Source organism: Sapajus apella, unplaced genomic scaffold, assembly GCF_009761245.1.
Source record: "Sapajus apella isolate SASKATOON/1434 unplaced genomic scaffold, GSC_monkey_1.0 scaffold19, whole genome shotgun sequence".
NCBI lineage: Eukaryota > Metazoa > Chordata > Mammalia > Primates > Cebidae > Sapajus > Sapajus apella.
The window spans coordinates 1764189-1791346 of NW_022436959.1; the positions used below are offsets into that span (position 1 = coordinate 1764189).

Consider the following 27158-nt stretch of genomic DNA (forward strand, 5'->3'; position numbering starts at 1 on the left):
ATGCCACCGTTCTCCACTGATGCAAGAATTTCTTAAAAAAAAACAAAAACAAAAACAAAAACAAAAAAAAAACAAACAAACAAAAAAAAAAACCTTCGCTAAAGGCTTATCGTTTCCTTCACTTTACCATATGTCTAAGTATTTTATATTTTTGATTTTTATTATGAATGGGATTTTTATAATTACGAATCTTTGTTTTATCTCATTATATTTTCTCTAATGATTATTATTTTGTTACATTTTTTATTTCCATAGGTTATTATTGATACATATCAAAAGGACTAATTTTTATTTTTATTTTGTAACTAGGCAGTTTTCTTAATTCTCTTACCGGGAATAATTTTTTTTTAACTTTAGGTGTAAGAAACTGACAATCATATTCTCTGAAAACAATGACACTTCAGTGTCCTGTTCTCCCAAGTCCTCATTTCGCCTTATTAATCCAGATTAACTAGGAGGAAGAGTGGTCACAGAGGGGCTGAAAATGAAACAAAACCCAACGCAGGAGCATATTTGAAAACAGTGGCTCTAGGCTGGGCGCGGTGGCTCACATCGGTAATCCCAGCACTTTGGGAGGCCGAGGTGGGCGGATCACCTGAGGTCAGGAGTTCGAGACCAGCCTGGCCAACATGGTGAAACCTCATCTCTACTAAAGATATAAAAATTAGGCAGGCATAGTGGTGGGCACATGTAATCTCAGCTATTTGGGAGGCTGAGGCAGGAGAAGAGCTTGAACCCGAGAAGCAGAGGTTGCAGTGAGCCTAGATTGCTCCACTGCCCTCCAGCTAGGGCTGGAGCGAGACTCTGTGTCAAAAAAAGAAAGAAAGAAAACAGTGGTTCTCAGCCCCGGTTCTAAGCGAAAACAGCTGGATGACTCTGCGTATGGAATTTGAGGTTTGTCACTTCCCAGCTTCAAGACCTTGGCAAGCCTTTTAGTCCATAAAACAGAAAGAACAAGCCATTTCCTCCCAGGTTGGTGTCATGATTAGAGGAGCCACCAGAAGTGCCTGGCATAGGCACTCACATATAGCTTGGGCCTCTTCCTGATCATTTTTCCTGATCCAGCCTCACACATTTATCAGGGAGAGACACCCAGCGGAAAGTTAAATATTTGTGTATAAGAACTACAAGGGGATTTCAGGGCCAAGGGGGAAAGGTTTTCTCTTAAAGCCTTTTAGACATTTCTCCCACAGTCTGATTTACTCTAGAGGAAGTGGGATAGTCATGAAGTATTTTCCACGCAAAGCGAGTAGAAATCTTGAAAGAACACCTGCCCCCCAGCTGGGCTATGCAGGACTCCCCGTGGCTCTGCCTGACCCTTGTCCACAGCAGGAGGTGGCATTTCTGCCATGCCTGACCCTTGTCCACAGCAGGAGGTGGCATTTCTGCCACACCTTGTGAAGGAGGCTTTAGGGAGAGCAGTTCATAAACGAAGTCATAAATGTATCTTAGACACTTAGCAAATCTTTTTTTCCTGGCCACAGATGTGCTTCGGTAACAACGGCTAGAGGGAAAAGAATCTGCAGGGAAGCCACTCGGGCCACCACCAGAGGGCGCGTGCGCATTGCAGGTGGCGCCCTCCAGGAGGCGGGAGGACAGTGGTGGGATGGAAGCCTCTCTTGCAGGGCCACCCACACTGTGGAGAAATCAGTGCCAGCTTGAATAATAGTCATGGCACTGTGCTGACCACTTCCTCGATAGTACGACACTTAACAGCCACAATCCGTGGGGCAGGTGCTATTACCATCTCCCCTTTCCAGGGAGGAAACTGAGGCTCCCAGAGGTGGGAAGGTTTGCCCAAAGTCACCAGGCCAGGCCTCAAGTCCAGGGCTCATCACAAAAGGCTAGAATGAAAGAACCACATGGATGTGGCTGCTGTTCACTGCGACACGAAGTGCATCGGCAGACACTCAATAACTAAGTGGTCAGTCACCAGACAAGTGGAACTACAAATGCCTCAGAATTAGAGGACAGTTTGATTTGGAAAGGAAGAAAGAGAAAGATGCTACATTCACTGAATATCAAAGAAAACAAAGTTACCACATAATGAGGGAGGTTTTCATGGGGATGCAGGCCTGAAAAGGTCTGGGCTGAAAAAGACAATTCCAAAACCAGGAGAGATGCTGGTGGCAAGGGTCAGTCAAGCCAGCTCTGTGTAGCTTCAGGAGTGACAATGCTTCTCTTTTTGAATGAGCACATCCGGATTTCTGACAACTCATGTTCTTCTGGTTGAATCCGTGTTGGTGATGACATCAGGCAACTCTTGCCTCTGAGAATCCACAGGTAGATGCACAGGAGCCTGATTCTCTTCCTCAAAAGCTGCTCGTCTGGGCCGGGCTCCTTTGTCACTCCCTTTATTCCCAGCAGTGAGAGAAGAACGCTGGGGGCTGACTTCCTCAGAGAGTCTCTAGATTCATAAAACGCCAGTGACAACTGCAGGAACCGGTTCCCACTGAGGGACCCTCTGCCCAGATGTGAAGTGTTACTACACACCCTGTTTCTCTGTTGCTCAGTTCACAGAGGGAGACCCTGTCCCCAAGCCCCGATGAGGTCTGAGAAGAAGGTTCCACCAGGGGACCAGCAAATCCCCATTGACGTCAGTGTGCATGCACATTCCAGACAAAGGCAGAAAGGCCCAGAGCTTGCTAACCATATCAGTTCTGCTTGCTCTGACAGAAGCCAGTGGAATGAAGGCTTTGTCTTTGCTTTAGCTGAACCCCTCTGCTGACCTGTTTACCCTGGTTAGACCTGGGCAGGCTGGATTGCTTCCTGAATCCCTGGGTCTGGGATGTCACCAGTTAATAATTAATTGGGTATTAGTTACAAGCAGGGGACACAGGCAGCATGAGTCACTGTCCCTACTCGGACAGGTCAAGGCCAAGCCAGGCTGTGGGTCAATATTACCTTGGCAATCTGGAATAATAACCTGCCCAAGGTTTTCTGCCCAAATCCTGACCACTCCCTGGATACCAGGGGGAAGTAGGGGAAGGTGACTCCCTAAGGCTGTCTGAGAACTTAGGAGCTGGCATCTTTTCTTTCTGCTTCCACGTACAGTTTGAGGTCAGGAACAATAGTAATGTCCACAGACGTGACAAGCTATCAGCTCGTCCTTTTTCCAGATTAGAGTCTAACGATGGGTGGCCAATTTCCCACACAGCCGCTTCTTGGATAGCGCATCTTCTGACTGTTTTAAGCCTGAGGACTCATCCTTGAAGTAGAACCTTGGTCACGGCATGTCCTGGTTCAAAATAAAAACTGCTGCACAGCAATATTCACAGCAGCATTGTTCACAACAGGCCAAAGGTGGAAGCCAGCCAAGTGTCTATCAGCAGGTGAATGGATAAGCAACAAGATATGGTGGGCAGATGCACAGAGGGATATTATTCAACCTCAGAAAGTGGGGAAATTCTGACACATGCTACGACATGGATGAACCTTGAAGATACTATGCTAAGTGAAACAAGCCAGACACAAAAGGACGAATGTTACATGATTCTACTTATATGAGGCACCTACAGTAGTGAAATTAATAGAGACAGAAAGTAGAATGGTGGGTGCCAGGGGCTGCAGGGAGGGGCGCATGAGGAGATATTGTTGAATGAAGATGAAAAGGTTCTAGAGGTGGATGGTGGTAATGTTTGTACCACAATCTGAACACATTAGTAGCACTGAACTGAATATGCAACATGATTAAAATGACCAATTTTGTGTTATATATATTTTACCACAATAAAAAAAAATCTTTCTTGTTAGAAATGCAATTTCAAATACATACATACATCCTTTAAAATGCGAGCCTATCGTTTGACTGAAATATTTTTGTAGTCAAATCTTCATGAATCTCCCAAGGTGAGGGGCCAGTTTAACAGGGAAGTCTTAGAAAGCTACAGAATATTGGTCAAGACTCAAAAGGCAGAAGAGAATTCCAGGCCTTCAGCTACAAGCTCACCTAGACAAGGTCAGCATTCTGAAAAATCGAGCCAGAAGGACAAGCTCACGGTCTTGACAGCCTTGTCAACCTTTCCTTTTGGTAAACCGAGTGCAGAAAACCATCTACATTTGTTGGGACATAGCCCCTTTTTCTGCTGGAGTTCAGCTCCTTTGTTTTTTTAAGAGATGGCATCTTGCTCTGTTGCCCAGATTGGAGTACAGTGGTGCGATCATAGCTTATTGCAGCCTCAACCTCCTGGCCTCAAGTGATTTTTCCTCCCTAACCTGCCGAGTATCTGGGACTACTGGTGTGTACCACCATGCCCGGCTAATTCTTTTCACTTTTTTGTAGAGATGGGGTCTCGCTGTGTTGCCCAAGATGCCCTTGAATTCCTGGGCTCAAGTGATCCTCCCGCCTTGGCCTCCCAAAGTGCTGAGATTAGAGGCATGAGTATGGCACCTGGCCAGAATTCAGCTCTTTTCACGTTCTCTTAATTCTTCTCGTGTTTTAGAGTCAGCTCATGTACATGGAGTCCCTACTGTGTGCTTGGTATTGCTGCAGACAGTTAGTTAACCCTCTGGGTACTGCTATGAGATGAGTACTGTCCCCCGTCAGGTGGGAGCTTGAAGTGGTTTGGTGACTTCCCTGAGGTCCTACAAGATTGAAACCCAGCATTTCTGACAGGTTCAGGGCTTCTTCAGCATACTCTGTATGCCACCAGGGAGAAAAACTCAATTCAGCGATAATCAGGAATTTACCAATTCTCCTTGTCACCCCCGTCTCTCTTCCACAGGAAGAGCACATGCAAATCTGCAGGGAGCACCACCAGAGTGATGCCTGAGGCAGCTGGACCCAGGATGAGCTGTCCTGGGGGAAGGGCATCATCACTTATATTCTTCCCCCCAAGCCTTTCCATCTAAATGAGGCTAAAAAGCCACAGAGCCGACACCTTGGAACCCATATGCTAGGTCCACAGAGACAACAATGTGGCCGTGCAGAGTCGCTGGACTCCATGAGATGCTGGAGCTTTGACTGTCCCCCGTATCTGCAACTCACATTGCTGACAGCCAGCCAGCCCAAGTGGTCATAGATGGCTCGGAAGAGGCAGCGCTGCTGCTCTGCAAAAGCATGGCCGGGCCATGGAGAAAGACAATTTCCAACCTTTCAGGGTTTCCTGTAGGGTCTGTGCAAAGCTCGCCAACCGGTGGCCATCACTGTGATTCTTGCTTGGATTCTCGCTCCCCGGGAGGGTCAGGGCTGCCAGGTGAAGGTTAACAAGGGTCAGGTCGTGACTTCCCACCTGGGTAGCGGGAAACAAAGCAACAGGGAGAGGCTCAGAAGCTTGTATTTCCTGTATCCGTTACAACCAACTCATAAATGGCTTTGTGCAGTGTTGACAACGGTAAACAAGAACAAGGCTGGCTCACACCCCCAGGAAATAATCCAAGGTCTTTAATCTTCGATTTTTCCAAGGCGCCTGCAGGAACAAGAACTATTTTCTTCTACCACTGCACCCCTAACCTCCTACTTCCTACTCCTCCCTTAGAGTCTAAAAGATTGGGCCTATCTGTGTATCTGTAAATGTCTTGAGTTTTTTTCTTTCTTTCTAAGCAGTCATATATAAGAAGGAGGTGGGAGGCCAGGCATGGCGGCTTATGCCTCGAATTCCAATACTTTTTTTTTTTTTTTTGAGAAGGAATCTCACTCTGTCACCCGGGCTGGACTGCAGTCATATGATCTCAGCTCACTGCAATTTCTGCCTCCTGGGTTCAAGTGATTCTCCTGCCTCAGCCTTCCAAGTAGTTGGGATTACAAGTGTGTGCCACCACACCCAGCTAATTTTTGTGTTTCTAGTAGAGACTTTTCCATGCTGTCCAGGCTGGTCTCCAACTCCTGACCTCAAGTGATGTGCCCGCCTCAGTCTTCCAAAGTTCAGGGATTCCAAAGTTCTGGGACACCAGGGATTACAGGCATACACCTGGCCACAACCCCAAGCACTTTGGAAGGCTAAGGTGGGAGGATCACTTGAGGTGATTTGAGACCAGCTTGGGAAACATGGCAAAACTCCAATTCAATCAATCAATCAATCAGAGAAGGAGGTGACTCTGACAGCTGGTTGTTATTACAGACTTGGAGTTTTTCTCCACAGGGCCAGCCTGAGGTCTCCTGCCAGGACCCACTGCCGAGATCCACCACCTCCCACACATGCCCCTCTGTGTTCTTTGCTCTCTGGAGCCCACTATACCCAGATGTGCACTTTAACCTAATTTCAAATGTGTCCAAACCAAAAGCTTACAGAGCCTGGGCAGCTCGAACATGCCCCAGCCCTGCAACCCAAAGGGCAAGGGCAGAAACACGGGGGCAGAGTTTGTCTCTGGGCATCACAGCATTGCTCAGCTGCTCAGGGCTTAGCAATCTTGCCCTTCCGTTTGTCATGGCAACCAACACAGCACTGCCAGGAAGGGAAGGGGTTTAGGGGAAGCCCCCAGGAAGTGGAGGGTGCCAGTCTTATCTTACGGATGTGGTCCCAGTTTGCCACCACCCAGGACCAAGAGCTCTGCAGCGGCAATCCACCTGCTAGAGAAAGCATCTTAAGGCCGGGTTGGGGGCACGGTGCCTGAAGAGATGAGCCTCCTCTCTGCGCCGCACCACCGTCCTGGCCTAGAATGTGACGTGAAGTACAAGGGGCCAAGTGCCTGTTTAGGGGGCCGCTTTATTTAGAAGATTGGGGCTAATCAGCATTTTCTCATTAAGCCCTTGAAAACAGCCTGCCTTTTGGTGATACTGGCTGGTTCTGACCGTAATACGGCCGATACTGGAACAACAATTTGACTGTTAAAAAAGGGGCCCAGGGTGGTGTGAGAAGGCTTGAAGGTGATGATACCTGGCTGACTTACACATCAGTACCACAGATACAACCCAGAGACACCCCCAGACAGAGCCCCGTCAATATCAGAGACAGAGGTATGAGAGGGGGTGCTGGGTGCGACACATGCTCTGAGGGTGAGCACACACCCACCCTCATCAACTCACAGCTATGAGTGTGTAAGGTGGCTTGGGGGCTTGCAGCCTTAACACAGGGGTTGCTCCAAACCCTCAGCTGGCACATACCTCCTGGGCTGGGGTTTCAGATGACTGTCAGGCTCCAGAACTTCTCTGGAGCACACAGAAAGCAGGGGGGCCCACGCCCAGCAGGGGTTGTGCTTGCTGGGCTCCAAGGCACCGGACCTGCTTGCCTGGCCTGTGAGTTCACAGTCAAGGGCCATGGGGATAAGGCTCATTGACTGCCAACTTCATGACCTGCTTTGGTTTCTGCTGCCCAGCTTCTGACCATTTTGCACTTCATTAACGCCTCCCAAGGGCATGGGGGAGAACCAGATAGGCTGCACTCGATCAATCTGCTGAGCTGCTCCCAGACTCTGTGGGGAGAGAGACTCCCACACGGGCGATGCCAGTGATGGGGCTGCCCCTGGCCCACAACCCAGAGCTCCTCCTGAACCCCCTACAAACCCAAATGACCCCTTGAGGGGCCCCCCTCCCTGGTAATAAAGGAATTGGGCCTCAGACGCAGCTGAGAAGAAGGGGCACCTCCGGCCAGTTCTGCTGCCCGGGCATTCCCAAACACCAGGCCTTGTGAACCAGTGCCGGGAAGGTGAAGGATCACTGAAGGGGCTTTTGGAAAGCAGGCCATCCAGGGCCCCATTCCCCAAATTCTGTGTCTGGTGGGGTTTAGGAATCCCTGACTGTAGGAAAATCCCCCCCAGGAGACTCTGATGAGGGTCAGGTTCAGGAGCTATCCCGGATCTCCCTCCCTACCCCCTCTCCCCTCCCCCCTTGCCCTCTCTCCTGCCCAGATGCCAGAGTTACTGGGGCTGAGAGTCTCAAAATCCCTTTCATTACTGCCCCAGTCAAGTTCGCCTGCCAAGGAAGCCCCAGGAAAGACGAAAATCTCCAACCATGAGGGACTGAAATCAAGGCAAAAAGACGAGACTTCTCTTGTTCATGGCTTTATAAAATGAGACCTTTTCTTTCCTTTTTACAAAGAAGTGGATTCCACATCACAAACAGCATGGAGGGGTACCTTGAATCGCGCGAGGTATGGGCTGGGGCCCGCTGGCTTCCCGTGCCCGTTGCTGGGTGAGCTCTCCTGTGAGCCGGCATCTCTCAGCTCCACGCTGGCTGCTGCGTCCCACAGGAATCCCGCATACCCGGCTCCCTGCAGCAGAGAGGGGGACAGAGTTTTGGTGCCAGAGCCCTAGTGCTGCCTGGCGAAAGGAGGCAGAGAGGCCAGAGAGACTGAGAGGCAGCAGTGCCCAAATATGGAAAATACAGCCACGGTAGCCTGAACTCTTCTGTCTTTGCGGGGAGGTGGGTGAAGCCTAGGCTAGGCGCAGAGTTATCTTCGGAATCATTGCATCCCATGAGGTCGCCATTCATGCTCCCATTTTCCAGATGAGGCCACCGCAGCTTAAAGAGGTTGTGACGTTCCTGAAATCCCACAGCTGATCACAATGCTGAGACTAAAACATGACTCCAAGGGATGGTTTTTGTTTACTGATTAGCTGCAGCTTACCATAAATGGTGCCGGTACCTAGTAAGAGCCCATTCAATGTTTGCTGGCTGAGTGGAGGTCACAGCTGACAGTCCTAATGGCTTGGGGCTGCTTGAGGGCCCTCCAAAGGTGGATGGGGCCATAGCTGTGGTGTGAAGCTTGGGTCAGAAGCACCAGGGCTGGCAGTGGGGCAGGGTCCTAGTGTCTGGTGTTAACCCCTGGGGCTCTGAATGTGCCTGCTTTGCACTGCTGCTGCCTCAGGGGGCTTGTGAAAGAACACAGGTTTCTCCTTCCCACCCCACCCCAGCCTCTGCTGGTTATGAGAGTGCTTCCTCTGCACCTGCTGTCTGGGAGCCATCTGCATGTCATTGGAGGGGCCAGCAGTGCTCATCACCACTCTTCCTCATTGCAAAAGCAGGGGAAGTGACTCTGCACAACCACCCTCCTGAGCAGCCACCACAAAGTCCCCAGGGTCAGCTCAGGTCTAAGCCACACACCTGCCAGGCTCAAACCCTTGTCTGAACATGCATGTTTTTAGGAGAAGGGAGGGAGGAAATAAATGTATGCTGTGCAATTCTATATTTGAAATTATCTAGCCAGGTGTGGTGGTTCACACCTGTAATCCCAGCACTTTGGGAGGCTGAGGCAGGGGGATCACAAGGTCAGGAGTTCGAGACCAGCCTGGCCAACATGGTGAAACCACGACTCTACTAAAAATATAAAAATTAGCCAGGCGGGCACTACAGGTGGTGGGCACCTGTAGTCCCAGCTACTTGGGAGGCTGAGGAATTCAGGAGGCAGAGGTTGCAGTGAGCTGAGATCGTACCACTGCACTCCAACCTGGGCAACAGAGCAAGACTCCATCTCAAAAAAAAAGAAAAAAAATTATCTCCTTGCCCACCCACTGGAGAGCATGCTGGTTTGAGAACGAGAAGACCCAGGCCTCAGTCCCACCTGAGTCACTTAGCTGTGGGACCCTGGAGGAGCCACTCAGGTTTTCTAAGCCTCAGTTTCCTCTGTTATGGAGGGAGGTAAGTATGACTGTCCTGCTGGCTTTGGAGGGTTGCCTCTCCATCTGCCGTTTCCTAAGCCATGGTGCCAGAGTAACTTACCTAAAGCATCACTCAAGTCATCTTCTGCCCAAAAGCCTTCAGGGGCTCCTGGAAGGCCCTGGAGGGGGAGCCCCTGCAGTGGGGCCTGCTCCTTCCTCTGCCTCCCACACCTGCTCAGCACTGTCTTCCCCGCCCCCCACACTTCCCTTCTTGCTGGTGCTGCTCCTTCCACTGCTGGTTTCTCGCCCCGTCCTGGGAGCCTTTCCCAATGCCTCTGACTTAGGCGCTCCCCTCTCCTCCAGAACAGCAGCCGGAGGAGCAGGGTTTCCAGTCAGAGACGGCAAACTGGGCTCAGGTCCAAGCGCCGCCTCACATTGCAAAAGGGTGGCTTGTGGGCAAATTTCATCTTATTAGTTCTCCATCCTCACAGCTGTAAACCACCCCTCTGGCTATCGTGTGAGTCCTAGGGAGCTGGAGAGAAGATGCCTGGGCAGAATTTCAGGCACCGGAGAAATGGTCCTGGGGTTACCACTTTCTTATGTTTGTCTAGGGACAGAGATTGAACATTTTCAACCTGCAGATATATTCAGTTTGATTCACACAGTGTTTAAATTTTTTTTTTGGATTATCTGTTCATCTTTAAAATTCAGGAAATTTCCCATTAAAATGAAACTAGGAGGTTTGGCCATACTGGGCCCACCATACTGCATGGTAACAACGGGGTGGACATGGACCCAGCTGCAGCCAGAGCCAGGCATGAGCTCTCTCAGTCCACCACAGGCGGCCAGCCTGCCACTCACGCCCATCCTGCCTGGCCCTGGCCTGTGCTGTGTTAGTGACACATTCTAACGCACAGTATCTTCTAAAATCCTATAGCCACCCTATAGGTGAGCTAAGGAAGGGTTATCGCTCCCATTTTACAGATGGAGGAATTGAGGCCGAGAGGTTTTGGTGGATGGAACTTGGGTCTCCCTGCAACCTCATTGTTTTCCAATGGCCTCGATACCCTGACCTGGAGCGGGGTTACCTGTGTTGCCCTCCAAAGGGCTGTGTGCTCCCTGGGGGAGGGGCCCGGTCAGGCTCCAGCGGGGATCCCCACTGTGTCTCACAAAGAGTGAAAATGTGCAGGCCTGGATGGCTGGGGCTGTTTTTCTCCCCATTGTGTATCTGGCATGAAACACAATGCTTGCTACATAGCCACCTTCATTAATGATTTGTTGAATGAATGACTATAGTGCTGAATGGACTACAGAAGACTCATGAAGCTCAGACACCTACATACATGTAAAGTGCGATTAGAAAAGGAAGGTAGCATTGTTCTTACTATTTCTCTGTCGACTGGAAGGGAGCATGGCGGACTAGACAAATTCAAGTTCAGCTTTATCTCCAGCCTTCTCTGAATGCGTGCTGACTCACTGTCAGTGGCAGGGGCCATTTACACCCCAAACATAAAACCCAGAGGCATAAGATTTACATGCACCTTTTTAAGTAGCAGCCAAAAAGAGAGTAGGGGCTTACTGTCAAAAAATGGCCACTTTTAATCCAGCATACTTTTATGACTTAAGATGTTTGTAAGCATGACAGGTGTACAAGGGATTAAAAAATCTGCATTTATAGGAAAATTATGTAATACTACATTTTCAACTCCGGTTATTATCAGGAGTCTGTTTAAAAATCTAAAACTCCACTGATGTTAAGCATGACGAGGTGAATAAATCTGGTCTTGAATAATAATATGAGGGGAAATGTGTATTTACAGAGATTTACCCTTACGTGCCTGTATGGGTGATACTGATGAAAGAAAATTCAAAACCAAAATCTCCTGAACATTTCAATGATTTCTGTGTTGAAATTATGTGCATAATTTCCACCACTAGAAGCAAATACTTCACATGCGAACTAAGGTGAATCTGAAGTTTTCAGTCAATGAGTAATGAGCTCTGCACAAACTTGGCAGAGGACAGAACTGTGGCGAAGGGATCAGAAGGACAAAGGACAGAAATACCCGCTTGTTGCCTTGGCCCTGGACAGGATTTCTCTCCTCCCAACACCCTAAGCTCTCATTTCCGTCTGGGCAGGAGTCCATTCCAGACCTAAACGTGAAACAAGAACCAGGGCATTTGGAAAGCAATGTCAAGGATTTAAAACAGGCAGAAATACAAAACTGCAGCAAGGATATTGACAAAGGAAATTTTTCAATGCCCTTAATTAGAGAGGAAAAGCATGTTTAAACTAAATGAAGAGAAAGGCCAGGTTTTGCAGATGAGGGTACCTTCTGGAGCTGACTCGAGGGGTTCTCAGCAACCACGGCTTTCCAGCATCCCCGGGGCCCCTTCCACTTGCGGATGTTGGGCAGGGTCGGCTGGTTTAGCTCCATGCAGAACTGCAAAGACAGAGCACAGGTCAGTGTGGGTTCGCGCCTAAAGCAGTCCCGGCTGGCGGCCTGAGAAGCCAGGCACTGCATGATTCTGAGTCATCAGCCTTCTTCAGAGACTGCTGAGCTACGTCCCTGTTCTTTCAAACACCAGGGCTTGCAAGACCCAGATGACTAAACAAGCACCACACATTAAAAAGAAAACTGCCTGTGTGCGAAACGCCAAATTATCACCTGGGGACTCTCAGTTCACAGAAATGGATTCTCTCTGTAGCACTCTTGCGCAAACAGTTCAAAAAAAAAAAAGTCATCAGACTCCTTTTCATCCTTGTAAAAGCAGCGGACTGAAGGTCCCAGGAGGATCTGGATCAGTGCCATCCAAAGAAGAAAAAAGATGGATACATGGTGCCTTTCTTTTTCCGGGCTCAGCTTAGTGGGGCAAAAAATGACCTCCAGCTTCAACTTGCACCACCATAGTGCTCGCCGTGCTTTCCTCCTGCTGCGGACAGCTGCTGCACCCGTGTACGTGCACACGGCATGCACTTCTTTTGCTAATGCGTGTTCCACCAATGTGGCTGTAAAGTGATTGTCACTGAGGCAAAATAAAATTGTACACAGTAGGATAAGGAGTGGAAGAACTATCCACTTCAAAGTATAGAGACCAGCTCCTCTAACTCATGTCTCAAACACAACCCCTTCTCTTGGGGACGTGCTCCCTTGTCCTTCACAAGCCTTGGAGTACTCCACTCGTTTGTCTCTCTACCCACCCCTCTGAGTGACAGCCTCTTGACTTCCTTCCCAGCACATCACCACTACGTTCCCCGAAGATCTCTCACCCAGCCCCACTGACGCAGCTAATACCTCTATCCAGAAGACCCCAGCATCTGTACCTGTTGCAGATTGCTCTCCTGAGTTTTTAACTGGACTTCCCACTGTCTCCTTAATATCTCCACCTGGAAGTCTCCTTAGCCCCTCACACCAGCAGGTCCCAAAGGGAACATGTTATTTCCTCCTCCACCCAGTACCCATCTCCGTCCAAGGCACTTCCATCCTTCCCACTGCTTGAACTCCCTCGCCTCCCGCCAGCACATTGATTCCACTGTCGCATGTGTCTGGAGTGCCTCCTTTCTGTTCTCCAGCCCACTTGCTGGAGCCTGTTTCAGAGTCCCATCTTCTCTTAAAGGTGGGGGGGGAGGGTGGCCCTGGCATAGCTTCTAAGAAGTCTGTCACTGGACCACCCTATAGCTCTTCACTAAATTAGTGTCATGGCCATGCTGATGCACACCTCTGTGGTCCGCAAAGTGTGGTCCAGGGATCAGTAGCCACAGCATCACCTGAGAACTTGCTAGAAATTCCCTGGCTCCATCCTAGACCTACTGGATCAGCAGCTCTGAGGTGGGCCCGGCAATCGGTGCCTGAACAAGCCCACTAGAAGATTCTGATGCACATTTGGGTTTGGGAGCCACTGTGGCCACCCAGGTCCTCCCTCAGCTTCTGCCGCAGGTCCTGGCAGTGTGTGAGCAGCCACTGCCCTCCCAATGCCTCTGCTGCAGAAAGCTGCTCTCATGCCCTCTGGGCAGCCCACATCCAAAGGTCGGGAGAGCCCAGGGTCTAAAGGTCTGGTCTTTGCCCTCACGTTGCTTACTTTGTAAGGGGGAAGATGAGGCACCAGCAAGTACTTAGCCCGTCATTTCTACAGGGACAAGCGCTATGGAGAAGATGAAACCAGGGAAGGGGTGGGGAGTGCTGGGATGTCTGCTTTAGAAATGGGCTATTCTAGGAGTGATGCTGCATTGCCAGTTAGTCACGTAAGCATCTGTCTCTCTCCAGCCGTGGACTCCACAGGCAGGGACTGTACCTGAGTCTCCTTTATAAACCCCCACCTGGCACAGAGCACAGCACCCAGTGATGCTTGCAAGCATCTGCTGGTGAATCAGAAAACTCAAGGCAAGATGCAGTCTTCAAATCTGTGCATGACAAGCAAAGTGGGGAAGGTCGGGGTCGGTGGTGGAGAACTTCTCCTTAGGCTATTATCCAAGTAATTGCCTCAATTGTAACCTGACTCTTTGCATACAGCTATGTTCTATGCTGCTGAATTTGTCTGGAAAGCATTCTCTCTGGAATTTGGTCATCAGTGACTTTTATGAGTTCTACTTTCAACACTGCCCAGAGCAGAGTAGCTGTGGACAGAGTCACTGTTGACAGGGTGAAGGAGTGGGGAAGGTGGAGAGGGTGGGGTTTCACCCTGGATAAGTCCCCTTGGCCAGATGCTCCTGGCTGGAAGCCATCCTCGGATGGGAAATAAAACACTTTGGAAGATGCAGCCGGAATTTATTGACTGTAACTTTAGGGATCCTGCGAGGAAATGCACTTCACAAAGGGTCCCATTTCCTGCGGGCGAATCATTTGCTTGCTGAGTGATCATTAGTGCTGCATCCAAGAATCATTACAAACAGAGCAGCTCCCCAGTGCCCAGCTGGTGCTTCGCTGTTCTCCATGCAGGGAGTCCCAAACCTGGCTGCTCATCAGAATCTCCTGGGATGCAGATGTACCCAGGAAATCTCTATTTTTAAGAAGCCCCACACCCACCCCACCAGGGGATCAGCCAACCAGGTAGATCAGAGAGGCCCAGCCTAGGGTGTGGGGGAGACACCACGGTGCTGTGACTCACTGTCTGCAGGCAGCGGTGCCACCCACCAGGATCATTCTCCTTTTCCAGAAATCTACTCTCTCCTAACCCCCAGGAGGATCTTCCTTGAGATACCTGAGGACAGGTGAATCTCCCATTCACACGCAAACTCCACCCCAGCTTAGAAAACCCCTTCCTGGTAACACCACTTTGATGGGAGGGGTTGGGAGTGTGAAGAGGTGGCCCAGGCTGACAGCACTGGTTTCCATGCCCACAGCTCTCACAGGTGGTCTTTGGAGCTGGTCACAGTGTGAGCACCAATGTCACCTGGGAACCTGTTCAAAATGCAAATTCCCAGGCTCTACCCCGACTTACTTAAGAATCTCAGGAGCGGGGCCTAGAAGTCTGCATTTTAACAGCACCCCTTGATGACTGACATGTTCAAGGTGATTACATGGATGAAGAAAAGACATTCTCATTTTTCTTTGCTATTAATATTTAAAAACCTTTCACCCACAGGCAAGCTCTAGGAGCCCTAAGGGAGCAGAATCCCTGACCCCTAAGAGCCATCTTTATTCTGTACACCCGAAGCCTCAACCTTAATAACCTCTCTCAGCCCACAGAGCCAATCACCCCTCGCTCTGCCCTCTTCTTCAGTATTTATGTTACTGGGGATCATTAATAACTTGAGAGACCAGGGAGATGAGTGTTTACGGCTACAAGCATTCTGTGTCCTAATTTTCATGATCAGAGTTAAGGAAGGGGTAAGCATTTTCTTCTATTTTTAGGACTCAAAAAAGAATTGTTAACTTAGCTATCTCCACTAACTGTTCACAGAAAACCTAAGATGGTAAGCACTTTTCAGACCCTTTTTACTCAAAGTGTGGTCCATGGACCAGCAACATAACCTCACCTGGGAGCCTGCCAGAAATGCACACTCTCAGGCCCGCCCAAGACCTGCTGCACCAGAATCTGCATCATTTTCTCAAGGCCCCAGCTGAGCTCTGAGCTTCTCAAGCTGGAGAGTCCTGCTTTAGAGCCTTCCTCTTGACCCATACCAAGGCAGATGCCATTGCACACACCGTCTTTACTATTCCCGGCACAGCTCACACGAGGCAACTGCTACCAGTTATTCATGAGCACAGTGCTGCACAGAAAGGTTAAGTCCAAGTTCGAGTTCAAACTCAAAGTTACACAGTTAGCGGTAGGGGCTGGTTCCTGCTGCTGTACCTCCTGGCCTCAACAGGTGGAAGAGGGAAGGCAGGGCAGATTCAAAAGGGTTGGGGTTGGCCCCCCTCTACTGAATCTTTGGCTCCCTTCTCCCAAAAATTTCAAAGGAAAACAAAAGCATCCTCTGAGTGTTCTCAATCTGAACTCCACCTTCCATTGTTTCATTTAGAGCAGCTGGTTCTCACGTTTTTTGCTCTGCCCACAAAATGGAGAAATAATTCTCTTATGTAAAAGCAGCCCACCAGCGCAGAAAGGTCACAATGGAAGAGGGAAGGTTTGTGTTCATCACAAAGTGTCCCAGACCAGTCTGGTCTCCAAAGCCCAGCTGCTGCCACCCCACCCTCTCAGGGTTCTGAATCCCCGGTGGCTAACTCATCACCTATCCCCATCTGGTTCTTGTTTTTAAAACCTTGGATTAGTAGGCCCCATCCCTGATTGACCGAGTTTGCTTCTTTGAGATTCTGGCCAAGGTTTGCACTTCTAACTATTTCCCCCAAGCAATTCTAAACTACAGTTTGAAAAGCTCAGGCAAGGCTAGACAATTCCTGATATAGCACTCGGCTTTCCTAGTTTTAATTCCTGTGGCCTGGGAAGACAGTTTATATTATTTTAAACAAAGAAAAAGTTTCCGCTCTCCTGGGACCGTGTATCTCAAAAGCCTCTGACTTGTGGCTGTTAACAGATAACCCTGTGAGATCATGTATGAGGGCAATACACTGAGCCTGCTACACTAGGGCATACAGTAGGCATGCAATGGGCATTTGTTGAATGGATGAATCAGTGGAACCTCTCCTAGGGATCCCAGCTTCTCTCTCCCAGAATCAGTTATAAGAACTACCAATGGGCTTGATTCGTTTCTCCAGCATCAGACCAAATGGGGTAAAATCATCATTGTTTAACACCCATCCCATAACTAACTGGTTAGAAGGGAGAACACTTGCTCACTACCTCACCCTTGGGCTCCGCCACAAGCGGCCTCAAAGTCAGACATTTATTTTTAAAATTTTTAATTTTAAAGTGAAAGCCAGTTTATTAAGAAAGTAAAGGAATACAGAATGGCTACTCCAAAGGCAGAGCAGTGGCACTGGGCTGCTTGACTGAGTATAGTTAAAGTTACTTCTTGATTAGATGCTAAACGGGGGGTGGATTATTCATAAGTTTTCCAGGAAAGAGGTGGGCAATTCTTGGAACTGAGGGTTCCTCCCCTTTTTAGACTATAAGGGTGACTTCCTGATGCTGCTATGGGATTTGTAAACTGGAGCTGATGGGAGTGTTTCTCAGCTGGCTAAGGCATTGTAATTAGTGCATGAGCAGTGAGGATGACCAGAGGTCACTTTTGTGGCCATCTTGATTTTGGTGGGTTTTAGTCATTTAGTCAGCCTCTTTACCGCATCCTGTTTTATCAGCAAGGTCTTTATGGCCTGTACCTTGTGCCAACCTCCTATCTCACCCTGTGACTTAATGCCTAACCTCCTGGGAATGCAGCTCAGTAGATCTCAGCCTCACTTTACCCAGCCCCTATTCAAGATGGAGTCTCTCTGGTTCAAACACCTCTGAAAGGTGGATATTTAAGCTCCAATCTATGAGATGTGCAAGGTACTGGCATTTAGAAATGCCAAGTCCTAAAAGCAAAGACCACTTTGGCTACAACCTTGGGCTGTACTGCATCTTGCGTCAGCCCCAGGTCAGGGGACACTGCAGTGACAAACGGTTCTAAGGCTTGAAAGCAACCAATTTGTTACTTGTGGACCTTTGGACCTTTTTTCCTCCTGCTTTGGCTCCTCCCTCTTTCTGAAAAGAATATTTCATAATTCATCTGGTGCTGACTAGGAAATAAAAATAATAAAGGTGAGCCAGGAGCAGTGGCTCATGCCTGTAATCCCAGCACTTTGGGAGGCCGACAGGGGCGGATTACGAGGTGAGGAGTTCAAGACCAGCCTGACCAACATGGTGAAACCTTGTCTCTACTAAAAATATAAAAATTAGCTAGGTATAGTGGTGCATGCCTGTAATCCTGGCTACTCAGGAGGCTGAGGCAGGAGAATTGCTTGAACTCAGGAGATGGAGGTTGCAGTGAGCCAAGATTGCACCACTGCACTCCAGCCTGGGTGACAGAGTGAGACTCTGTTCCAAAATCATAATAATAATAATAGTAAAGGCATTCTGACTCCACTCAGTGGTCTGTCCAGCCACCATCAAGCTCAGAGGTCCTTTAGTCTTTGCCTTCCAGTGAAATTAAGATGCAACCTGTGAGCAATTTTATAAAGATGTGTTGCTAATGGTGACCACAGAGTTAGCTGGCAGCAGAATATCAACAGTACTGGTAGGCATTTTAAAGTAAACTGTGAATGGCCATCCCCATCCTGCTTCCTGGATGGGTGGGGAGGGCATGTTTTCATTTTGAACCCTCTAGGTCAAATTTCCAGATGAAGCTGCTGCACCGAAGTGGGTGTTTCACTTGCTTTCCTGACTCTGGACGTGACTTCCCTTTGACAATGAGTTTTGCACATGGCAACAATTTCCTCTGTGTTCTCGGCGGCAGCACTGAAAACGCCATCTCTTTTGGTGGACGAAGATGCATAGGTGAGTTCTCCTTAAAAAGATAAATCCTTACCATAAAAGAAAAAAGTCCTTGTCTTAGGCCATGCAAGGCCAGGAGACTGAACTTCATTTGAATACAGTAGGACACAGGGCAAATGACAGAGGTAATGTTTTTAGAAATGTGTATGGTAAGCAAGGGTGCCCTTGTGCCAGGAGCTTGAGCATAGTGATGTTAACAACTGATAGTAGAAGCCACTGCACCTCAGGTTCTCTGTGGGCGACCACAAGGGGGCTGAAACCGAGGAGTGGGTAGGGTCATTACAAAATGTCAATGGAGGGACCGCATTAGGAAAAATAGCTACTGCATGCTGGGCTGAATACCTAGGTGATGGGTTGATAGGTGCAGCAAACCACCATGGCACACGTTTACCTATGTAACAAACCTGCACATCCTGCACATATAGCCCAGAACTTAAAATAAAAATAAAAACTAAAAAAAAGTCAATTTACAAGAAAAGTGAAAATGCAAAAGCCAAATCATCTCCAAGTGTAAACGAAATATTAACCATGTTTGGCCTTTTAAATATAACAAAGAAGTCTACTACAAAGTTTTTCTAGGATATTTAAAATATCAAGATGTTGATATTTTGAAAGGCCATATGGCCTACAGGGCAGAAATCTACTTTCTCTGCTGAGGTCTACTGAATGCCAAGTGACTGCATGCTTCTTAGTGGCCGTACAGGCCCTGGCTCTCCTCTGGGTGAAACAGAAGCTCGCACACTGGATGTAACGTGGTCAAAAAGCAAGAGCAAGGAGTATGTCAACCTTATTTCTCCCTCAATCTGTATGAAAGAAAACATTTCTCATTGGCTCATGCCTTTGAAAGAGAAGAGCTGGGTTTCCGCAGAGTCAAGAGGAGGTGTAGCGACATTTGCTCCAGTGCAAATGCAGGTATGCATTCCAGAGGGGGCAGGCCCAAGGTAGAGCAGGGAGCAATGTGTCTTGGGGCTCCAGGGCCACTGGGAACCCTCACACCACACTGCCACAGCACTGCCTCCAGGATTCATTCCTAGAGGCCCAGGAGGTCATGGAGAGAGAAGAGGCAGCCCATTCCCTGGGCCAATTAGAGGCTCAGTGAGCAACTACCCTTTTCCAATAATGAAAGAACCAACTGCGCTTGCTTCGTCATAGCTTTGTCGGTTTCCTCAGAGGGCCACACTGATGGGTGGAAGAGGGGCACAGAGGAGCTCTGGGACCCTGCACACATCGCGCAACTTTCTGCCTCAGTCTCCCCATCTGTTAAGTTAAAGGATGGGAGGAGATGACCCCAGCCCAGGCTACCTCTAGTTTTAAAAGTGCCTGATTCTAGAACTCTGGGAGGAAAAGGCAGGAGGGAGGGGCTAGCCTACAACTGAGAGAGGAAATATGAGTCTCATAAACATGAAAACCGCTTTCTCCCTCCTCTCTGTGATAACTGCCGTATGAGCTCCACCTAAAGACCCCTTGCTAAATTGCCTGGAATAAGAGCTCACTTTTAAGCTCTTATTTACTTAGGTAGTAATCCCAAGAGGTTAATTTGGGGCAATCCAACAATGGTAAGAAGACACAGGTGGCCAGGAAGCTACAATGAGGTTAGCTCCTGAGTTCTGCTTTTTTTTAAAAAAAAAGCCAGGGAGAGGAATGGGGAGAAAAAGGGAACCAACATTTACTAAGTACCAAAGATACGGCAGGCACTAGTCACAGCCAACACTGAGTCCTCACGACAACCCTGGGGGCCTGGGAATAACAGTCCCATTTGACACATGACGAAACCAGGGCTCAGAAAGGTAACATGGCTGAGACACTTACTGCCACTCAGAAAACAGAAACCAATCGATCCATGAGGGTGTGTGTGTGTGTGTGTGTGTGTGTGTGTGTGTGCGCACACCACATGCATTCCAACTTTTCAGTTCCCTGGAGCTGCACAGCCACCACCCTGCTGAGGTCAGTTTCGTCACTGATGCCTTGGGTCACATAGGCCCTGATGACCCAGATTTCACAGAATGTTCAGCACATCAGTCAACTTTCTCCCAGGAGGGGCCGGGGCTGGTGGGCCATGCCCGCTCCATGCCACACGCCTAGCATTCAGAGCTTCATAAGGAAGCCCTGCTCTCAATGCTCAGGCCCCACCCTTCCTTGTCAAGAGGAGCCATGGGCTTCCTGCTTCTGTGTCACAATGCACCATTTGTAGGGTGGTTCTTCCCCATTCTTCTTCCATGGGGGCCAGGAAGGCATGCTGGATGACGGTGCGTCCTTGTTTAAATGTTCTTATCATGCAGAGGAAGGCAGAAAGCAAACAAGGAGGCATTTCCTCAGCCCCTGCCATCAGCTAATTATTAGCTGTTTTTACAGAACCAAGGGAAGTGGCACCCACATGCTGTGCCACCACCAGCCAGTGCTGGCTCTGTTAGCCTCTCCATTGCCCCAAAGATACCAACCACATGGTTCCTGAACAAGATGGTTACAAATAAGCAAAGGGAGCCCCAAAACAAAACAACAGAAGAACATTTGCAAGGGCAATTATGAAATTGAGAGCAAGAGGCAGTGGAGACTGAGTGAAGTTGGGAGCAGGGAGGAGCTGCCTGGGGCACAAGCACACTCCTTAGGGACTCTGCACTTCCACACTGATGCCACTGTCATCACTGTCACCTTCATCGCTCATCTCTGCCCTTTAGGAATGTTCCAAAGGTTCTTTACTTCTCCAAAGGTCTTTGGATGCTAAAACTGTTAATCCTAGATGGGGATTAAGACTTCCATAGTAATTTCATGGGCTTTATTTTCTTTCTCTTGAAATTAATGGCAGGACACAGTGGTTCATGCCTGTAATCCTAGCTCTTTGGGAGGCCGAGGCAGGTGAATCACTTGAGGTCAGGCATTTAAAGCCAGCCTGGCCAACATGGTGAAACCCTGTCTCTACTAAAAATACAAAAAATTAGAGGGGCATTGTGGTAGGTGCCTGCAATCCCAGCCACTTGGGAGGCTGAGACAGGAGAATCACTTGAACCTGGGAGGTGGAGGTGGAAATTTTAAATTAGAATAGAGATGGGATCTCACTGTGGGAATCACTGAGATGAGATTTCCTAGGCTGGTTTTGAACTCCTGGGTTCAGGTGATCCTTCCACATGGACCTCCTGAAGTACTGGGATTCCAGGCATGAGCCACTGTGCCCAGCCTGCTTTGTTTTAATCTACCTGCCTGTGATAACCAGATGGCAGCACAGGGGCCTGGGGAATGAATGACCAAAGACATTCACCCCCTAAAATGTATGATCAGAAAGGACATGGCTCTTTAATTTTTTAGAGACAGGATCTTCCTATGTTGCCCAGGTTAGACTCCAACTCCTGGGCTTAAGCCATCCTACCTCGGCCTCCTAAGTAGCTGGGACCAGGTACAAGCCGCTACACCTGGCTTGACTCTTTCCTTTTTAAATCGCTGACTGACACAAGACAAGAGTCTTAATAAATAGCTTAGTTTTTTTCATCTGAAGACAAATAGTCCTCACCTTAATTTTTTCCCCCTAGCTTTGTTGATAATAAAATAGTTCTTTAGAGAATTTGTCTTGACGTCAACCTGTATTTGTTAGGACCTTCAGGAGCACGTGAAGCCCTAAATAAGCTGAGTAGTTTGGTCTGTGTGTGTTTAAAATGGCCACGGGAGTGGCAAGCCAGAACTTGGTGGGAATGTCTACTGCCCACTCCAGTGCTCTAAACAAACCCGTGCAGACTCCAGCAGGAAACACCACCACCATCATTCGGATTTCTCTTCTACGAGAAGAGTTCTTTCACGTCCTGAATGATTAAGTCCACTCATTACATAACAGTAGGGTTAAGAACACAGGCTCTAGAGAAAGGCTGCCTGGATGCAAACTTTGGATCTACCACTTACCAATCTGGGCAATGACTCATGTATTCTGTGCCTCAGTTTCACCATCTGTAACAAGGGGCAAAGAATCACTCCTGCCTCACGCGTTTGCTATTTCTAAAGCAGGTGGCATAGGCCTGGCACTCAGCAAGTCTCCGTCTATGCCCTCCTGGTTGTTGGGCACACTGGGCTGCTCCCTCAGGCCTAGACCACAGAGAGATAGATCCCCCTTCAACATTCCACACCTGGCAGCAAAATTTCTGAAATACACCAGTGGAGGAAGGAGGCAAGAGTCATGGTTGGGGCCAGGAGCCAGCACTGCATGCTGGGAGGTAGATCCCCCCAAAATAAAGCATTGCTGGCATGGATGGAAGGACGGGAAGCTGTGGTTGGTAATATTCTCTGATGACAAAAATTGACTCATCTGATCATTCATCACTAACTTCACAAGCACCAAACAGGTGGCCAACCTGGGCTAGGTTCTTACCTTAGTCAGTTCAGGGCTTCTATAACAAATACCATAGACTGGGTGGCTCAAACAACAAATATTTATTTCTCACAATTCTGGAGGCTGGAAGTCCAAGACTAAGGTTCCAGCGATTCTATTCCTGGTGAGGGTTCACTTCCCAGTCTGCAGATGGTGACCTACTTCCTGTGTCCTCACATGGCAGAGAGTAGATCATTGATCTCATGTCTCTTCTTATAAGGGCACTCATCTCATTGATAAGGGCTGCACCCTCATGACCTAATTACCTCCCAAGGACTCTACCTCCAAACACCATCACATTGGGAATTAGGACTTGAACATAGGAAGCTGGTAGTGGGCAGGGGATACAAACATCTAGTCCATGGCAATTCTGGAGCTATAATGGGGGGCAAAACAGACATGGTCCTTTGCCCAACCTGAGCTTACAGTCCTACAAATAATCACCTGCATGTAAAACTGCAGCTGGGGCCTGGGCTGCAGAGGACTGCTTCCAGGAGCTTGTGTGCATCCAGGATGGTGTTGGTGTTGACTTGGTTGGGGAAAGCTTCTCTGAAGAGGTGATGCTTGAGCCCAGGCCTCAAGGATAAGAGGAGTTAATCAGGCCAAGAGGAGGGGAAAGCATTCTAGGCAGCACAGACAGCATGTGCAAAGGGGCTGTGGTGGGACAGAGCATGGAGAGCTTGTAGGACAGAGAGGCCAGTGTGGCTGCAGCATAGATAGGGAGAGGGCAGGGTGGGGAAATGAGCTTGCAGAGGCCTGGCCATGCCGGGCTTCCCCACACCCTGAAAGAAGTTTGTTTCTTATCCCTTGAGCAATCCTAGGGTCACTGCAGGGTGTGAACAGGGGACCTGAATTTTGAAAAGTCCATGGATCTATGATATAGAGTACAGGTTGCAGAAGGGCCAGGGTGGTCACAAAAATGCCAGCTGCGGTAAGAGAGGTGGGGAGCTTGACTGGGAGGAGAGCAGTGGACAGGCTCCAGAGATAATTAGGAGTCAATGTGCTTGGTCCAAAAGAAGAGAGAACAGTATTCAAACAAATCCTTTCCACGAATGTTCACGGGAGCACTATTCCCAGTAGCCCAAAGAGGAAAACAACCCAAACATTCACCAGATGAATGGATAAACAAAATGTGGTATATTAATGCAATACAATATTATTCAGCCATAAAAAAGCAACGAAGTATTGATACACAGATGAACCTTGAAAACATTATACGAAGTGAAAAAGGCTAGACAGAAAAGGCTACATATTGTATGATTCTATTTGTATAAGACATCCACAGTAGGTAAATCCCACTTGGGACAGAATCCAGATTGGTAGCTGCCAGGGGCTGGGGCGAGAGGGAGTGACTGTTTAATAGTTTCAGGTTTCCTTTTTGGATGATAAAAATATCTTGGAACTAGATAGAGAATGATGGTTGTATAAGATGTGATGATCCTAAATGCTGCTGAATTGTTTACTTTAAAATCGTTGATCTTTAATTTTATGTTATGTGAATTATACCTCAATAATTTAAAAAGTGACTTGGGTGACGGGCTTGACGTTGAGGGTGATACGGAGGAACCACTCCTTCAATCAACAAACACTGAGGAATTCACAGGCACCAGGTGCTGCTCTGGGCCATCGCTGTGGTGGAGCTCCCGGTCAGGGGAGAGGCAGGAGGTCAGTTCTCCACCCTGGGGAGGCTGCCTCTAGACTGGAAGGATTCAGACATCTTTCTACATAAGATTACTGAGCAACTAGGAGGGGGGTGCACAGCCCAGTAATTCCTGGAATACTGGCTCTTTGAAGTGTAAAAAAAGACAGTTTTAGGGCAAATTAAATAAGTACTTCTTTCCAAACTAGGCATTAAACTTGTGAGTAATTATTTAAATGAATTACTCTAAGTGGAAGCAGGTCTGAAAATAGCACTGATTTTTGGAGGATTTTGTGGCTATTTCTGGAGAGTCTAGGAAAGTTACAGGCAGAGACAGGCAAACCCCAGGTGAGAGTGAAACACTGGGATGGCCACGCCATGGTTTGAACCGGACCTTTCCTTCCGTAGGTTCTAATGTTTACATGCCCAAGATGCATGCCGGTGAGGAAGGCTGAGAAGGCAGAGTTTCACTTGGCACTCCCTACTGAAATGCTGAACCCCAAGTTCGGCAGGAAATGTCAGCCATGCCTGTTACAACATTTAGCTTGTAAGCAAAAAGGGATCTGCCCCAGGTTTGCAAGGTGATGATAACTTGTTTCCTCAAACAAACCATGTTGATTTAGCCAACCATTGCTCTCCCTTTCTAGAGTTTTCTTCCTCTTTGATGTTTTCAAGTTTACAGGCTCAAAGAATGGGTAAGACAGACACAGGAGAGAGAGTCTCCAAACCCAAGAAACCACCCAACAATAAAACTGAATCGTAGGAGCATGTTTACCCCTGAGGTGTTAAAAGTCAGATATGCCAACAGAAAGGGCAGCGGTGGGAAAAAGGAAGATGGAAGAGAGCCAACACGAGGGGAAAGGATTAATAATTATTTAGGTGTTCAAATCCAAAGAAAATGACTTGTGAGTAGGACCAAGCTGGCAGTTGATAATAACTCCCCATCCCTACTCTTTTACATGAACACCCACTTAGTTTTGAAACCCCAGGGATACATTCTTTCAGTCTGTAAACACTGAAGACTACTAGTTCCCTCTCAGGCAGGCTCGAGACTGCCGGGCTCCCAGAACTTCACATGCATATTTCTGTGAAGAACCCAGAGCTGTTCAGGAATTGTCACATTAAACAGAATTGGGACTTATGGACCCTCAGGGAAATCGTTCTGGTTGCCATTTTTCTTATGCAATGCCAACCTTCAGCTACTCTAAATGGTGTTTATGCAGCCGCCTCTCCTCTGCAATGGCAATAATCATAAAAACAAAGGCTTCAAAGCCCTGGGTGAAAGTCCTACTGATTCATGGCTTACTTTATTTTGATTTGCATTATGTCAAATCCTAGTCTTTAAAGCCTGAATGTTTCCTATTTTATTTCAAGGCAAACCACACATTTGATTGTTTTGTTTTGTTTTGTTTTGTTTTGTTTTTTTCAGTGTGGGGTGCAAGAACTACAGGCGGCAGTTCATGAAATAGCATTCTCACTTCCTGAGAGAATGTCCTGAGAGTCACTGGTTCTCAGTTTTCTTTTGTGCTAAAGCCAAATCCTCAAGCTTTTAGTTGAGCTCCCTTCCCATTAAATTTTTGGCCAGAAGTGCTTAAAAATAGACAAACTGTTTGGTGCTACTTCCACAGGCTTTTCTGGCTCCCTCCAACGTACTGGGAGTGGGTGGGCCAAAAGCAAACTGGACACAGAGTAAGAGAGACGGGTTACAAAAATCAAATTAAATACCAGGCAAGGGCCATATCATGGATGCCATGATGGTGTCCCACAGGCCAGGAAGAGACACTTCATATTAATAACTTGGAACCACAGCAGCTTGCATTTCCTAGAAGGCTCACCATGTGCCAATGCTGCAGGCTCTTTATACACGTAAAGGCATGTGCCATGTGCACGTGCCAGGCACGTGCCACGATGTGGTCCACGTGATGGCTCTGTGTGGGTGGGAGGCATCGTCATCCTTGCTCGACAGAGGAGGAATGCAGGGCTGAAGGGGTTAAGTAACAGGCTCGAAATTACCTATGGGGTAAATGACTGGGCCAGGACTCAAATCCATGTCTATTGTCCTGACCCCACTGCGGCATTCCCCCCAAGCAACTCTAAAGAAGGAGTAATAGGATCAAGCTTGTGTTTCCAAAGGGTTACTCTGGTAACAATATAAAAAGGAAGTGAAAAAAAATGAAACTAGAGAGACCAAACTGTATGTTTTTGGTTTTCTTCTTACTTTAAAATTTTCTAGAATTTTCACTTCTCTAGCCATAGTATGAATACCAATTAACTGGTGTGAGCTTTATCCATGTAAAAGTCTCTCCATCTCCCACAAACATATAGCTTTTTCATAAATGAAAGCTGATTGAGTGCTGTTTCCAAATAAATTAAGCACTGAAACCATCAAAAACATCCCTGCCACATCCTGAAATGAAGCATAAAAGTACTTGTTTCTTCCTCCCCTCTGACTCGCAAATGTATCCTTGCAAAGCAAACGCTGGATAAGAATGTGTGGGTCAAGAGAAACTAAATAAACAATCGCTACATAGCCATTTATTCTCCAACTAGGAGATTTAGGCAGGTGGATCGAGGGAGGGAACACAGAACTTACCTGCTAGAGGTGAGCTATAATACAAAACTGTGGTCTCATGAATTGTAACCACAGGAGAAAGGCCCTGATGCGCTCCCAACCCCAGAATGTGACATCTTCTTTTCCAGGTTTACCCCTTCGAATTGGACATGCTGGGGATCTTGTTTTAATCCTGGACACTTCTGACCCCTGAAAATCCCCAGTGCTATATACATTGGAAAGATGCTCTGCTCTATGACTCAACAGTGCTT

The 27158-nt window shown here is 48.1% G+C and overlaps 1 protein-coding gene across 3 annotated transcripts in view; it reads right to left on the reverse strand.

The window, feature by feature from the left end:
* The window catches only part of EEPD1 (endonuclease/exonuclease/phosphatase family domain containing 1), a 136082-nt gene that overhangs the window by 6629 nt on the left and 102295 nt on the right, over positions 1-27158 (reverse strand). For 2 of the 3 annotated variants that reach the window (XM_032286797.1, XM_032286796.1), the window contains exons 4-6: positions 11808-11918; positions 8013-8147; positions 5093-5231 (exon numbers count right to left, since the gene is read on the reverse strand). In XM_032286797.1, coding sequence (XP_032142688.1) covers positions 5093-5231; positions 8013-8147; positions 11808-11918 — 385 coding nt within the window. The remainder of the gene's footprint in view (positions 1-5092; positions 5232-8012; positions 8148-11807; positions 11919-27158) is intronic. The other variant, XM_032286798.1, reaches the window with a different exon arrangement.